The 13,715-nt window shown below is 43.6% G+C and overlaps 2 protein-coding genes across 2 annotated transcripts; both read left to right on the plus strand.

Annotated features, from left to right (window-relative positions):
* Nucleotides 1–5,311: 5,311 nt before the first annotated feature.
* On the plus strand, nt 5,312–9,459 carry npas4l (neuronal PAS domain protein 4 like). The gene is made up of 8 exons (XM_030748746.1): nt 5,312–5,412; nt 6,304–6,467; nt 6,665–6,810; nt 6,916–7,015; nt 7,240–7,507; nt 7,587–7,696; nt 7,999–8,137; nt 8,228–9,459. Exons 1-8 carry the CDS (start codon nt 5,312–5,314, stop codon nt 9,453–9,455), a joined length of 2,256 nt encoding a protein of 751 aa, XP_030604606.1. The 3' UTR covers nt 9,456–9,459.
* A 371-nt stretch (nt 9,460–9,830) lies between these two features.
* Nucleotides 9,831–13,427, plus strand: LOC115793599 (neuronal PAS domain-containing protein 4-like; the record flags this gene model as incomplete). Its single annotated transcript, XM_030748648.1, is given in 15 exon segments — nt 9,831–9,861; nt 10,129–10,272; nt 10,275–10,353; nt 10,431–10,540; nt 10,878–11,016; nt 11,107–11,449; nt 11,451–11,506; nt 11,508–11,645; nt 11,647–11,770; nt 11,772–11,953; nt 11,955–12,105; nt 12,107–12,238; nt 12,334–12,432; nt 12,939–13,102; nt 13,300–13,427. Coding segments are annotated over 14 exon segments (1,776 nt in total), but the record flags the coding sequence as incomplete, so codon positions are not given.
* Between the last annotated feature and the right edge of the window lie 288 nt (nt 13,428–13,715).

A 13,715-nucleotide genomic window follows, 5' to 3' on the forward strand; every position in this document is an offset into this window, starting at 1 on the left:
TATGTCATGTAAAGCAGTGTTAAAAACAATCTTACAGGTTGAAGTAGCCAGATAACTGCACTATAGCCCTTCGTGGCATGTTTGGCCTTACAGAGAGGAAACCTGTTGATGCTGCTTTTGCCTAAACGGACTTCAAAGTTTGAGATGTTTTCTTGCACCAAACTGAGTCTTTGTGGACCTGTGGTGCCGGTATTCCCCACACTTGAAACCACAGGGCAGACAATTTTTACAGTTTTAAAAATATAAAACCGGTTGAACAAATCAGGCTGTTTGTGACACCAAAAACTTTTTTTTTTTTTTTTTTTTTTTGCTACAAATTGTCATTTTTATTTCAGGGTTTTGGTACTTTCATTTGTTGTGTGTAAAGATTGTGGACGACACTTTTATTGAAACTTCTTGAGGAAACTGACGATGTAAATTGCACCATGGTCAGATATTAAAATAACTGCACAGGTTTCCTCGGTGATAGCAACTCACGTTTCTCCACGTTAATGAGGTGTACCCCACCACCACCCAAATATGTTGGCATCACATGGTTAATGGCAGTGAAGTAAAACCCTCTTTTGGTACTTCTCGTTTTACTTTGAGGTGGATTTACAAATGGGTGATGAGTTTCATCTTCCATATAGTGCACCGACCCATGATAGACTCATTGTGAGCAGAATAAGCAACATTGTTTTTAAAAACAGAACAAAGTATGGAGTGTATTTGGATTCCTTTTTACAGCTGTGTGGGCTCCTGATGCTGATTGTTTTTATTTAATTTTTTTGTTTTGTTTTTTTTAATGGGCCTCTGTATTTGGCAAGGTTGGTCAGGCCTTCCTGTGCAATATGCTTTATAACTGTCAATAAATCTGAGACAGTCTAAAGTTATGATTTGTATCCACTGTTTTTATTTTTTATTTTTAAAAGCTGTTTGGGGTTTGTTCAAGGGTGGAAAGGCTTTCATACACAGTCACGTGGAGAAGAGTACACCCTCTCTCAATTCTAAGCTTTTACCTTTCAGGGCATAATAAACTGTCTGGTCCTTAGCGAGTCTTAAAATTGGGGAAATACATCCTCAGATGAACAACAAAAATAGCACATGACACTGTAGTCTACAAAAAATGAAGCCGAAGTGCAGAAGCAGTGTGTTAAAACTAAGTACATCCCATGACTCAGTAGCTGGTTGAACCACCTTTTGGCAGCAGTAACTTGGAGCAGTTGTTTTCATGTGTGGTGTTTTTTTTGTTTGTTTTTTTTCAAAAGTCACATGATTGTTGAGAAATTTTGGCTCACTCTTCTTTACCATGTTGCTTTGGCTCATTTAGGTTTGTGTTAAAGTTCTATCTCAGCATTTCAGTCGGGTTGAGGTCTGGACCCTGGGGTGAATTTGCTGGGACATCCGCTCCTCGGCAACTGTCTTGAATGTTTTCCGTTTGTGAATAACGAATTTCAAATTGTTTGGAAAAGGCCTTCTAGCCTTTCCCAGACTGATTGGCTGCTTAACCCACACCTGAATGCTCCAGACCAGCAAACTGCCAAAACGTCTGCCTTTACAGAGGTGATCACACTTGCTGATCATTTGATCAGCAGCACCTGGCTGCTACTTACTCTTTAATAACTGTGAAAGCCATAAGGGTGCACTTAGGTTTTCACACACTGCTCTGCATTTTGGCAGAGTTCTTAATAATGACATGGTGTAATATGTATATGTTAAATGTCCTGCGTAAAATGTTAAAGATGGTTACTTTTTCACATGACTACATATTGTGCCATGGCACTTAGACTACAATAAAATCCCCCTTTATGTTTAAACTTTAGTACATCTCAAAAATATTATTTAGCATGGAGCATGTGGCAAGTAATCATGCCAAACTGAAATCATTTGTTCATCAGTTTATAAGGGCTGCAGTCAAACCAAAGTCCCACTCACTGGTAGGCAGAGCATTGTGTGTCCAGATTCTACCTCTTTGTTTTATGGACTGATAACTCCTCTTTGAGCTACTGTATATGGTACTTAATAGTTACCAGGTCTTTGAAGCCTCCACCTCCATATTTTCCATTTCCTGCTTAAAAACCATCCACATCTACCCCAGCCAGCCTGATAGCCCTCACTAGGTTGTTACCCCCCACCCCACCCCCTCACCCCCCACCCCAACCCAGCAACAGCCCGCAGACTAATGGGTGACGTGTGGTTGCTTTGTGGGGGTTCCATCAGAAAGAAAGCATCTTACCCTGAACCTCAGCTCCAATTTTTGCCCCTGCTACCAGTGGTGGCCTGGCAGTTTGTTCCTGTCTGTCACCAGCCCCCTGCTATAAAGCCAGTGTTATCTTCAGTGTTAAGTGCACGCCACAGACGGAGGGTCAGCTTAAAGTGAGGCAGCAGAGACACCCTGTCCCGCCTGGTCCCACCGCACACAGGAAGCAGTGCTTCGCTGGGTCCCTCTTGTCTGGCCTCGGAGCCTGCCTCGGCCAGTGACGCAGGCACAAATGCAAGGAGACACTCAGCCAAATTACGCTCTAATTTCCCCTCAGGACTCAGACAGTCCCACTGGCCCTTGAGAATTGGACTGAGGATTTGTTCAGAGTGATTTGTTTTGTCTTGTCCCCCCATATTGCTGTCCAGCTCCCTCACTCAAGTTCTAGTTCTCTGGTGGTCAGCGTGGTAAAGGCCACGAAATTGGGTGATTTGAGAATGGAGGCATTGAAGGAGCATGAGTCCTTAGAGGATAGGAGGCACGGCTGTTTAAATTTGCCCGAAAAGAAACAAAAGTAGCCATTCCACTAATGAACGCTAACAAATAGGCAAACTAATCTGCAGTTTTGTATGCAGGCATGCCACTCCCCATCATACTCTTAGAAATTCACAAAAGGCTCACACTCTTCTAAATTTCTAGTATGCTTTAGTCATGTTTTGTGATGCCTGTAATCTACTCCTCTGCTTAAAGAACTAATTTTGTGCGAGCCGCTCAGACTCAGTGCGTCATCTTTGCAGACCTGTAGCTTACTTCCCTTCCAGCAGGGGTTTAATTGAATGACTAATATGCACGCAGCTAAAGCCCTTTGAAAGCTGCCATAACTCACTGCCTCACAAGTCTGTTCACAAATTCAACAATGATGCACCAAATCAGGTCTGAATGGCTTGTGACTTTAGCAGCACTGTGCAAAAGTCTTGAGCCACCCCTCATTTCTTTGTAATTTGCTGGGGAAATGGGTGCAGGAATTTATTGAAATATGCAAACATACAAGGAAATGCAGTGTGTATAAGGCAAGAACCATTTGTATAATTTCTAATGAGCTTGAAAGTCACTATTTGGTATCGCAATCTCAATTTTTCAACACAGCCTGAACGCTCTGAGGCAGCTTTCTTGTCATTTCTTTAAGCAGTCTTCAGGAATAGTTCTCCAGGCTTCTTGAAGGACATTTAAAGCTCTTCTTTGGATCTTGGCTGCCTTTTGTTCCATTCTCTGTCAGGATGATCCCACACTGCTTTAGTAATGTTGAGGTACGGGCTCTGGGGAGGCCAATCCATGACTGATGGTGGTCTATTGTGTGCTTTTCTATCCAGGTTTGCTTCTACTGCTCTGGCAGTGTGTTTGGGATCATCATCATGCTGAAAATGAAGCCACTGTCAGTCAAATGATTTGAAACAAAATTTTCAATTTTGAGACCTGCTGCCACTGATTTTCTGTCCAGTTCTTGTGTAATTTGGCATACCTCAGTTGTTTCCCTGTTTCCCTTCCTTAGGAATGGCTTCTTGACAGCCACTTCTTTTGTGATCCACTTGTCTGTTTTCCTCAGGACACACATGCACGTCATGCTGAGATTTGCACTTTGGGAATCACCTTAAATAAAAATAAATGGGTGCAAAAATGTAATTTTATTCCTGTCAAACTGTTATCTTTGACATTTTTCACAGATTCAACTTAAGAAATGGGAAGAAATGTGTTTTTGCAACAGGCTGCTAAAAAGAAAGTGCCTAAAGATAGAATTTTTATTTTATTTTTTTAAGTTGCTTTGCTAAGTTGTCTGTTGTGTGTAGACACAACACTGGTTCATCCCTTGAGTTAGGAGCATTTTTATGTTTGAATGATTCATAGATCAGTGTTTTTAAGTTTTTGAAAATGGTATGGCGTAAAATTCAACATACCGTCAAAGACTAAACCACTGGTTCTCAGTCCTTCTGTCCTGTGAGCGCCATCTGTAGTTGGTTCTCCTTAAAACAAGTCTGAGTTCCTGCAACGCCGAAGACAGGACCCCCCACCCCCCCACACCCCCCATGATACAGTTTTAAAATGGTGCATTTTAGCTAATACTTATATTTAGAAATCCACTGGGATCACTAAATAACGATGAAGTAAACAACCTACAAAATGCTATGTACAGATTGGTGAATCATTAGTAATACTGCAGTAATACTGCCCTTATATATATATATATATATATATATATATATATATATAAATAAATATATATATATATATATATATATATATATATATATATATAAAGTAGTTTCTCATACTTTAGATACATTCAGCTGTAATACTTTACTACTTTTATTCAAATAGGATTTGATTTTTTTTTCTTTGCTTGTAATTAAGTATGTTACAGTATAACGTTCTGAATTCAAAGCATTGGAAAAACACTAGTTCGGAGTCTGTGCCATTAAAAAACGGAATCAGTGCATTTGCTGCCAGTTAATCAGCTGTTCTAGGATGGATTCTCAATAAAAATTGAAATAAAACAAAATAATTTTCTGGGTGCCCGGGGATGTCCTGAGTGGCCACAGAATTGGGGTTCTCTTAATTTACAACGTCGTTTGCACACAAACAGTAAGAGGAAGGCAGAGTTTCACACACGCGCCTCTTTTCTATTTTAATGACTGCCACTTTCATTCAACGAAGCGCGTCCTGCGGGTTATTTTTAGGGCTCCTTTCATCAAATATAACCCGCCTCGGCCGTTTGTCATCGCGTCACAACAGGTAACATTATCCCATTTAGTGTTTTCTCCTCCTCACTGGCTGGGTCGGAGGAGAGGTGTGGGGTTTGGCGCTATAAAAGGAGGGACGGTCGCAAGTGCTTGACACTCATCTTCTGGCTGCTGAGGTAAGAGATGAAGACGCCTTTTCTTTTCGCCACGTGAGGCTGCTATAAATATTCACGAGACAACTTTTTTTTTTTTTTTTTTTTTTTGTAAAAATGTTTTGGGTTTTTTTTTGTGCTCAAAAAAAAAAAGTAAAGAAAAGAATATTAGATTGAGTTTTTAGCCTGAGCTCTGTCTGATACTATGCAATAAATGTTTGTTAGGTGGCAACAACGGCGTCAAAATGACTATTTGGTGCAACTCCTGCAAATGTTACGTCAGTACTCCGTGCACTTCTCAGCATCTGCCTGCGGATCACCTTCGCTCAGTCTGCAGGAGGTTCAGGTCAGTGATAACTCTTTTTGCCCCTCTCCTCTCTTCTCCACGTCCTCTAGTGGCTGAATCAACACATGGCTGCTGAGAAAATTTGGACTCAGCTGTGCACAGTCCTATCCAGTTTTTTTCCCTGTCTGCAGCCTGTTATTTGTGATGCATACTAATCCAGCCCACATGATGCTGCCAAAATCGAGCTGAATCAAAGAAAATCCTTTTTAAAGTGATATAAGTCTGAATACAATATGATGACTGAAATTTATTGTGCGCATTTGAAGTATTATAATATTCATGCCGGATAACTGGGTTTGATATTTGCTAAATTCCCCAGTAAGTCCAGTTGAGGATCTCCGGTTAACACACTGGGATGCGCTGTATACGAATTCTCCTTTTGTGGCACTTTCTGGGAGCTTGTGACGTGGGGCACTCCACTCCGGGGACATCCACTTTATAAGGCAATGAAGGGAGCATCAGAAGCCCAGCCTTCCCTTTGTGTGTGACGCCCACGCTGAAGCCCTGGCAGCTATAAAAACCCCAGGCTCTCTGTGGATGGGCCCAGACAGATACTGATCACGCAAAGTCTATCGAGAGCCCTCATTTCTGCTGGAGACGCACAACAGCCTCTCATATCAGCAGTTTCCATAGGAACCCTTGATATTCAAAGTCGGCTTTAGCTTGTGGGGAAGAGATATGAGGCAGGCTGAACTGTGCAAAAGGAGGAAGGATCAGTTCAGATAACTTTGTTGTCTCCATTAGATTATTTTTTTAAACTACACTTGCCTCTTAGACTTTTTTTTTTTTTTTAAATGCATGTGTGGGAATAGACAGAAGTTTGGGCTCCCCACATTTCCTACTTTAGTTTTCAGTCCAGCTTCTGACCTCAGTGGCCATGGTCTCTCACAGATCAACCAAAGGAGCATCCAAAGCTCGACGAGACCACATCAATCATGAAATCAGGAATATGCGAGCTCTGCTGCCCATCACCCTGGAGGACCAGGAGCGACTCTCATACCTTCACTCCATGGCCATCATCTGCACCTACATCAGGAAGTCTGTTCTCTTCCAGGGTAAGTTTTCATACTTCAGCTGCAGTCACCCTTTAATGCCTTTGAACTTTTAATCCGCATTCAGCCTGCATCGCTGTCAAACAAAATGGGACTGAGTTTGGAGTCCTCTCGGGACCATATCAAAACGTAACAGATGTGATAACCCGCAGAGATGCATGCTGTCTAACCAAGGCTGAACTCACTCTTTCCTCTCTAAGGGCTCCCAGCTGGAGCGAGATCACACTGCTCTCTGCCACACGAGGCCTTTCTTCAAGCCTTGCAAGGCTTCATCCTCGTCACTACCGCACAGGGCAGGCTGGTCTATGTGTCAGAAAATGTAGCCGAATATCTCGGGCTTTCCATGGTGAGCCTTTTTGTTAACTTCATTGCCATTTTCAGGTGTAATGCTGCAGCAGTTTTGGCTTCTGAATCTCTTATAGCTAATGGAAAATCATGTAACTTTCCCCAGGTAGATGTGCTGCAGGGAGACACAGTATATGACCTGGTGGAACACTCTGATGTTGATATTGTTAAATCAAATCTGGACATTGAAAGCAATTCACTGTCAGGTAACAAAGATTTGGATTTTAATTAAAAACGATATGCATGGCATTCAAAATGATTAGCGTGTAGTGATCATCCTCATGTTGCTGGTGTTGTCAATGGTATTACTATTCTCAGCCAAAAAAAGAAGCAGATTCTCCAGAAATACAACTATTATTCAGAGGTTTAAAACTTGCCATCTTCTTTTCACAAACTCAATAGACTAAACTGTTGTATTTTCTTTCCTCAGAGCGGAGCTTTATATGCTGCATGAAAACTTCCAAGACCTTTAAGCTGCAACATGGCAGCTGCTCCTCCATACTGGTCAGAGGGAGCTTCCGATTCTTCCCTCAGCCCCGTGCGTCCTCCCCTGCAGCCTCCCCTACCACCACTGAGCCGCTGTTTGTGGCACTCTGCACTCCAACGGTGAATTGCCTGAGGAGCACTGACGATCACTTCTTTCACAGCTTCAGCAGCATCCATGGACTGGATATGAGCTTTATGAAGCTGTCAGACAGGTACAATTGCAAAACTCCCTGTTTGAACAAGAATAATCTAAATGTTCTTAAATTTACTGATATAGTTTTTCTTTTTTAGTGTTTCTCCTTTGTTGGGGTATTCAGCCGAGGAAATGATCGGTCGATCGTGGTACAGCCTCATCCATCCTGAAGATCTGTCGCTGAGTGCAGATTCTCATAGAAGTTTGAGTAAGTGAACAACAGCCTGCAAAACATAGACAGCTAAACTAGACATTTCAGCATTCACTGGCACATTAAATACCCGTTGTCATCTAGTCATACCACACCTAGCACTTGAGCTTTCAGTTGCTGAATGATTGATTATATACAACATTAAATGTTATCGCTGTTAATCATCAACCCTTCTCTAAAGATTCATACTAGTTCAGCACATTTTCTGAGAACAACATAGAGCATGCTTAGTTAGTTTTTAGGCGTGAGTGCAAGGAATTTTGATAATGCACAATTATGACCATGAACGTTTCCTCCAGTGCACGCAGATGATGGCTTCCAGGTGGAAATGGTACTCAGACTCCAGCGTGTGGATCTGTCGTGGTGTTGGATCTATAGTCGAGCCACAAAAGTCTCTGCAGAGTGTCAGACCATCAGCTGTGCCAACTTCATCATCAGGTATTGTGATCTTCTCCGGAAAACCTGAATAAATGTTTCCATGCTTTTCACAGTAAAGACACTGACTTGTTACATGTTTTATTCTTGTAGTGAAACTGAGGCCAGATTTTTACAGAAGAAAATCAGCAGTGTGGCCTTCAAATCATCTTTTCTGCCAAATTCCTACCACTGTGCTCAACACCCTCAAAACTCCAACAATAAAAGGCAGAGGACATCTAACAGCCAGAGTGAGGAGACAGGTGGCAGAGCTATGAGAGAGTCTGAGCAAGACATAGACTGTGTGGTGAGCAGCTCTTCCCCAAGCAGCAGCTCACCTGTTCTCCTGGGTGATAGCCCTGCTGTCTTCATCCCTCCGTACAGCCCTGCCTCCTCCAGCTCCTCTCTGCAGCAGGAGGAGCTCAGCCATGACATTCTGATGGATGTGAATGAATGCATAGATCAGAGGCTGTGCTCCCCTGAGGGCTCTCCCTCCCATTACTCCTACCCAGAGGCAGGGCTCACATGTCACCATTCACCCTCAGACTCCATCCCTACAGCAACTCAAACCTTTGACCAGAGATCCTTTGGCATGCTCAGTGCCCACACTCCACTCACCTCATTGTCGTCATCCTGTGATTTCAGAGATTGTACATCTGATGCTCGCTTAGTTCCAGACTGCCTGTCTGTGTCCGACACGTGTGAGAGCCCAGTGGACTGTGCTCTGCATCCAGACAATTTCAGCCTTCTGTTGCAGCCACAAGAGGGCAGCTTTGTCCAGCTCCATCATGGTGCTCCTGAGTTACCCATACATACCAATCTTTTTAATCCCAGTCAGTCTCCTACATCCCTAGAGCCTAACCAGTACAGTGAGAGTGAGCAGGTGGAGATCAGTATTCTGGCTCAGCAGATCTCCTCCTTGGCCAGCAGGTTTGACAGACATCACTCTGTGAAACCCCATCAGAATGTGCTCCATCCTGAAGTCATTAACACCCTGCCTTCAGTCTATGACTGGCCCCCTAACCCGGCTTTCCCTTCAGTCCGTCTTCCCAATCCTGCGCTGGTTCTTGATGTTGCCATGTTCGACAGTTTCTTAAAAGATGGGAACATGGTCGCAAGAAAAAGCAACACATTGAGCCCTACCAGCTACCAGCAAGGCTTAGTGTGCAGCAGGAACGGGCCCCATCCCCATCAGGAGCAGCAGGAGCCCATTGGCTTCATAGCAGAGGAGCCGCTGGCTGTAGAGCACTTCACCGCGGGCAGCATCACCATAAATCCCATCAGTATGCAGTTGGGGCACCGTGACTATACCACTGGGTTGCATCAACATCATCTCTACTAAAATGTCCACCTTAATGAGATGGCACATGACAGCTGCTGAGTGCAGAGGGTGCTGCGACTCCAGTTTATGGATCTGTCATGGTGCTGGATCTATAGTGGAGCCAACAGTGACTGAGTGCCAGACCAGCTACCTTGCTCAGCTTCATCCTCGTCAGTACCACACAGGGCAGGCTGGTCCATGTGTCAGAGGACGTAGCTGAAGATCTCTGTCTCTCCATGGTGAGTCTTTGTTAACTACATTGTCATTTTCCGGTAAAATGTTGCAGCCCTTTTGTGTTTTGAGTCCATTAGAGCTAATGGGAACTCGTGTAACTTTCTCAGGTAGATGTGCTGCAATGAGACGTTATGACATGGTATAATCCTCCCATATTGATCAAACGTGGACAGTCAAAGCAACACAAGATCGGGTAACTAATATTTGGATTTCAGTTTGAAATGTGTGTAAAATGATCACCCACTTTTTGCTGTATTGTCACTGACGTTGCTATTGTAAGTGGATTAGTCAGCCAGTTTCCTCTGAAATCTGTATGTGAAATGTAATAATTATGCAGTACTGCCCCACAAAGGCCTTATTTTAAGGCCATTTCTTCAGTTTTATTCATGGTAAATTATAAAACTTGCCATCTTCTTTTTACAAATTCAATAGACTAAACTGTTGTGTTTTCTTTCCTCAGAGCGGAGCTTTACGTGTTGCATGAAATCTTCCAAGACCTTTAAGCTGCAACATGGCAGCTGCTCCTCCATACTGTTCAGAGGGAGCTTCCAATTCTTCCCTCAACCCCGTGCATCCTCCCCTGCCACCACCACTGAGCTACTGTTTGTAGCACTGACGATCACTTCTTTCACAGCTTCAGCAGCACCTGTGGACTAGATATGAGCTTTATGAAGCTGCCAAGTAGGTAAATTTAATTTGATCCCTTTCAATCAGGAATAATCAAAGTTTTTAAGTTTACTGACATTTTGTTTTTCCTTTTAGTGTTTCTCCTTTGTTGGGGTATTCAGCTGAGGGAATGATCGGTCGATCGTGGTACAGCCTCGTCCATCCTGAAGATCTGTTGATGAGTCCAGATTCTCATAGAAGTTTGAGTAAGTGAACAACAGCCTGCAAGACATAAAGACAAGCTAAACTTGACATTTCAGTATTCACTGATAGCAGACATTTAATGCACTGTCATCATTTATTCAGCCCACACCTAGTGTCTGAGCTTTCAGTTACTGAATGATTGATCAATGATTATATATAATCTGAAATATTAGCACTGTTAAAGAGCATCTTTCTTAAAGACTCATGCTAGTTCAGCACATTTTCTGAGAACAACATAGAGCATACATACTTTAGGGATTTTAGGCGTGAGTGCTGAGTTTATTGTGTCCAAAGAAGTTTCATAACGTGCACGATTATAACCATGAACGTTTCCTCCAGTGCACGCAGATGATGGCTTCCAGGTGGAAATGGTGCTCAGACTCCAGCGTGTGGATCTGTCGTGGTGTTGGATCTATAGTCAAGCCACAAAAGTCTCTGGAGAGTGTCAGACCATCAGCTGTGCCAACTTCATCATCAGGTATTGTGATCTTCTCCGGAAAACCTGAATAAATGTTTCCATGCTTTTCACAGTAAAGACACTGACTTGTTACATGTTTTATTCTTGCAGTGAAACTGAGGCCAAATTTCTACAGAAGGAAATCAGCAGCGTGGCCTTCAAATCATCTTTTCTGCCAAATTCCTACCACTGTGCTCAACACCCTCAAAACTCCAACAATAAAAGGCAGAGGACATCTAACAGCCAGACTGAGGAGACAGGTGGCAGAGCTATGAGGGAGTCTGAGCAAGACATAGACTGTGTGGTGAGCAGCTCTTCCCCAAGCAGCAGCTCACCTGTTCTCCTGGGTGATAGCCCTGCTGTCTTCATCCCTCCGTACAGCCCTGCCTCCTCCAGCTCCTCTCTGCAGCAGGAGGAGCTCAGCCATGACATTCTGATGGATGTGCATGAATGCATTAGATCAGAGGCTGTGCTCCCCTGAGGGCTCTCCCTCCCATTACTCCTACCCAGAGGCAGGGCTCCTTCCCTGCAGCCACTCAAACCTTTGGCATGCTCTGCACTCACCTCCTAATCTCTGACCTACGATTTCCGAGCTTGTACATGTTCAATTCTGTTCCTCGCTTAGTTCCAGACTGTTCATTTGTATCCAGCGTGTGAGAGCCCAGTGGCCTTTCCTCTGGATCCAGACAATTTCAGCCTTTTGTTGCAGCCACAAGAGGGCAGTCTTGTCCAACTGCATCATGGTGATCCTGAGTTACCCATACATACCAATCTTTTTTAATCCCATCCAGTCTCCTACATCCCTAGAGCCTAACCAGTACAGTGAGAGTGAGCAGGTGGAGATCAGTATTCTGGCTCAGCAGAATGTGGTGCAACCTGCAGCCATTAATACCCTGCCCTCAGTCTGTCACTGGCCCCCAACCCTACTTTCCCCTCGTCTTCCCAATCCTGCACTGGTTCTTCAACAGTTTCATGAAAGATCTGAAAATAGTCACAAGAAAAACCAAATTGAGGCCTACCAGTTACCAGCAGGGCTTAGTGTGCGGCAGGAACGGGCCCCATCCCCTTCAGGAGCAGCAGGAGCCCATTGGCTTCATTGCAAAGGGGGCCGCTGGCTGTGGAGCAGTTCACCATGGGCAGCATCACCATAGATCCCATCAGTATGCAGTTGGGACACCGTGACTATACCACTGGGTTGCATCAACTCTATTCAGCAGCTATATGCACAGCAGCATTCAGCAAGGTAGTTTCTACTAAACAGTCCACCTTAATGATTTCCTGCTTTTCTATGTAAGCTTTAGAGATATTTAATGTCTCATTTTATTGTCTCCCTTTTAGGTGGGCTTGCTGAAGAAAATCTGTACTGAAATAAGTCAGAGACTTATGACCACTTGTATGACACATCGTCAGAACCTCCCACTGGATTTAAAGAAGAGTGTGAGTAAAGTTAATTAAAAGGACATCTTCTGAGACAGATTTCTTTTTTATTGTCCCAACTCTGCAAACTGCTGTCAGCTGGGGGTTTATGTCTCACTGATGTTTTATTTTATGATAAGGTACAGTACCTTTTAAAATGTCTGATACCATTTACACTGACATAGGTCTGTTTTTCTTCTAATATTGTGACTGCAGTTTACTATTACGCACTTAATGTCATTGTCACTGCAAATATCAGCAGTTTCCATAGGAACCCTTGATATTCAAAAATCAGCTTTAGCTTGTGGGGAAGAGATGAGGCAGGCTGAACTGTGAAAGAGGCTGCATGAGTTCAAATCAATTACTCTTTGTTGTCTCCATTAGATTATTTTTTTAAACTACACTTGCCTCTTAGACTTTTTTTTTTAAAATGCATGTGTGGGAATAGACAGAAGTTTGGGCTCCCCACATTTCCTACTTTAGTTTTCAGTCCAGCTTCTGACCTCAGTGGCCATGGTCTCTCACAGATCAACCAAAGGAGCATCCAAAGCTCGACGAGGCCACATCAGTCATGAGATCAGGAATATGCGAGCTCTGCTGCCCATCACCCTGGAGGACCAGGAGCGACTCTCATACCTTCACTCCATGGCCATCATCTGCACCTACATCAGGAAGTCTGTTCTCTTCCAGGGTAAGTTTTCATACTTCAGCTGCAGTCACCCTTTAATGCCTTTGAACTTTTAATCTGCATTCAGCCTGCATCGCTGTCAAACAAAATGGGACTAAATCCTCAATACCCTCGGGACCATATCAAAAAGTAACAGATGTGATAACCCGCAGAGATGCATGCTGTCTAACCAAGGCTGAACTCACTCTTTCCTCTCTAAGGGCTCCCAGCTGGAGCGAGATCACACTGCTCTCTGCCACACGACGCCTTTCTTCAAGCCATGCAAGGCTTCATCCTCGTCACTACCGCACAGGGCAGGCTGGTCAATGTGTCAGAAAATGTAGCTGAATATCTCGGGCTTCCCATGGTGAGCCTTTTTGTTAACTTCATTGTCATTTTCAGGTGTAATTCTGCAGCAGTTTCTGAATTAGTTGTGGATAATGTGAAATCCTGTAATTTTCCCCAGGTAGATGCACTGTAGGGAGACACAGTATAAGACAAGAACTCCAACACATTTAATCTGTCATGGTGTTGGATCTATAGTCGAGCCACAAAAGTCTCTGCAGAGTGTCAGACCATCAGCTGTGCCAACTTCATCATCAGGTATTGTGATCTTCTCCGGAAAACCTGAATAAAT

The sequence above is a fragment of the Archocentrus centrarchus genome, chromosome 15 (genome assembly GCF_007364275.1).
Source record: "Archocentrus centrarchus isolate MPI-CPG fArcCen1 chromosome 15, fArcCen1, whole genome shotgun sequence".
NCBI classification, from domain to species: domain Eukaryota; kingdom Metazoa; phylum Chordata; class Actinopteri; order Cichliformes; family Cichlidae; genus Archocentrus; species Archocentrus centrarchus.

Coding starts and splice junctions, on each gene's coding strand:
- npas4l (XM_030748746.1), top strand. CDS start 5,312: ATGACTATTTGGTGCAACTCCTGCAAATGTTACGTCAGTACTCCGTGC. Junction 7,016..7,239: donor TGAAAGCAATTCACTGTCAG/GTAACAAAGATT, acceptor TTCTTTCCTCAG/AGCGGAGCTTTATATGCTGC. Junction 7,697..7,998: donor AGATTCTCATAGAAGTTTGA/GTAAGTGAACAA, acceptor CGTTTCCTCCAG/TGCACGCAGATGATGGCTTC.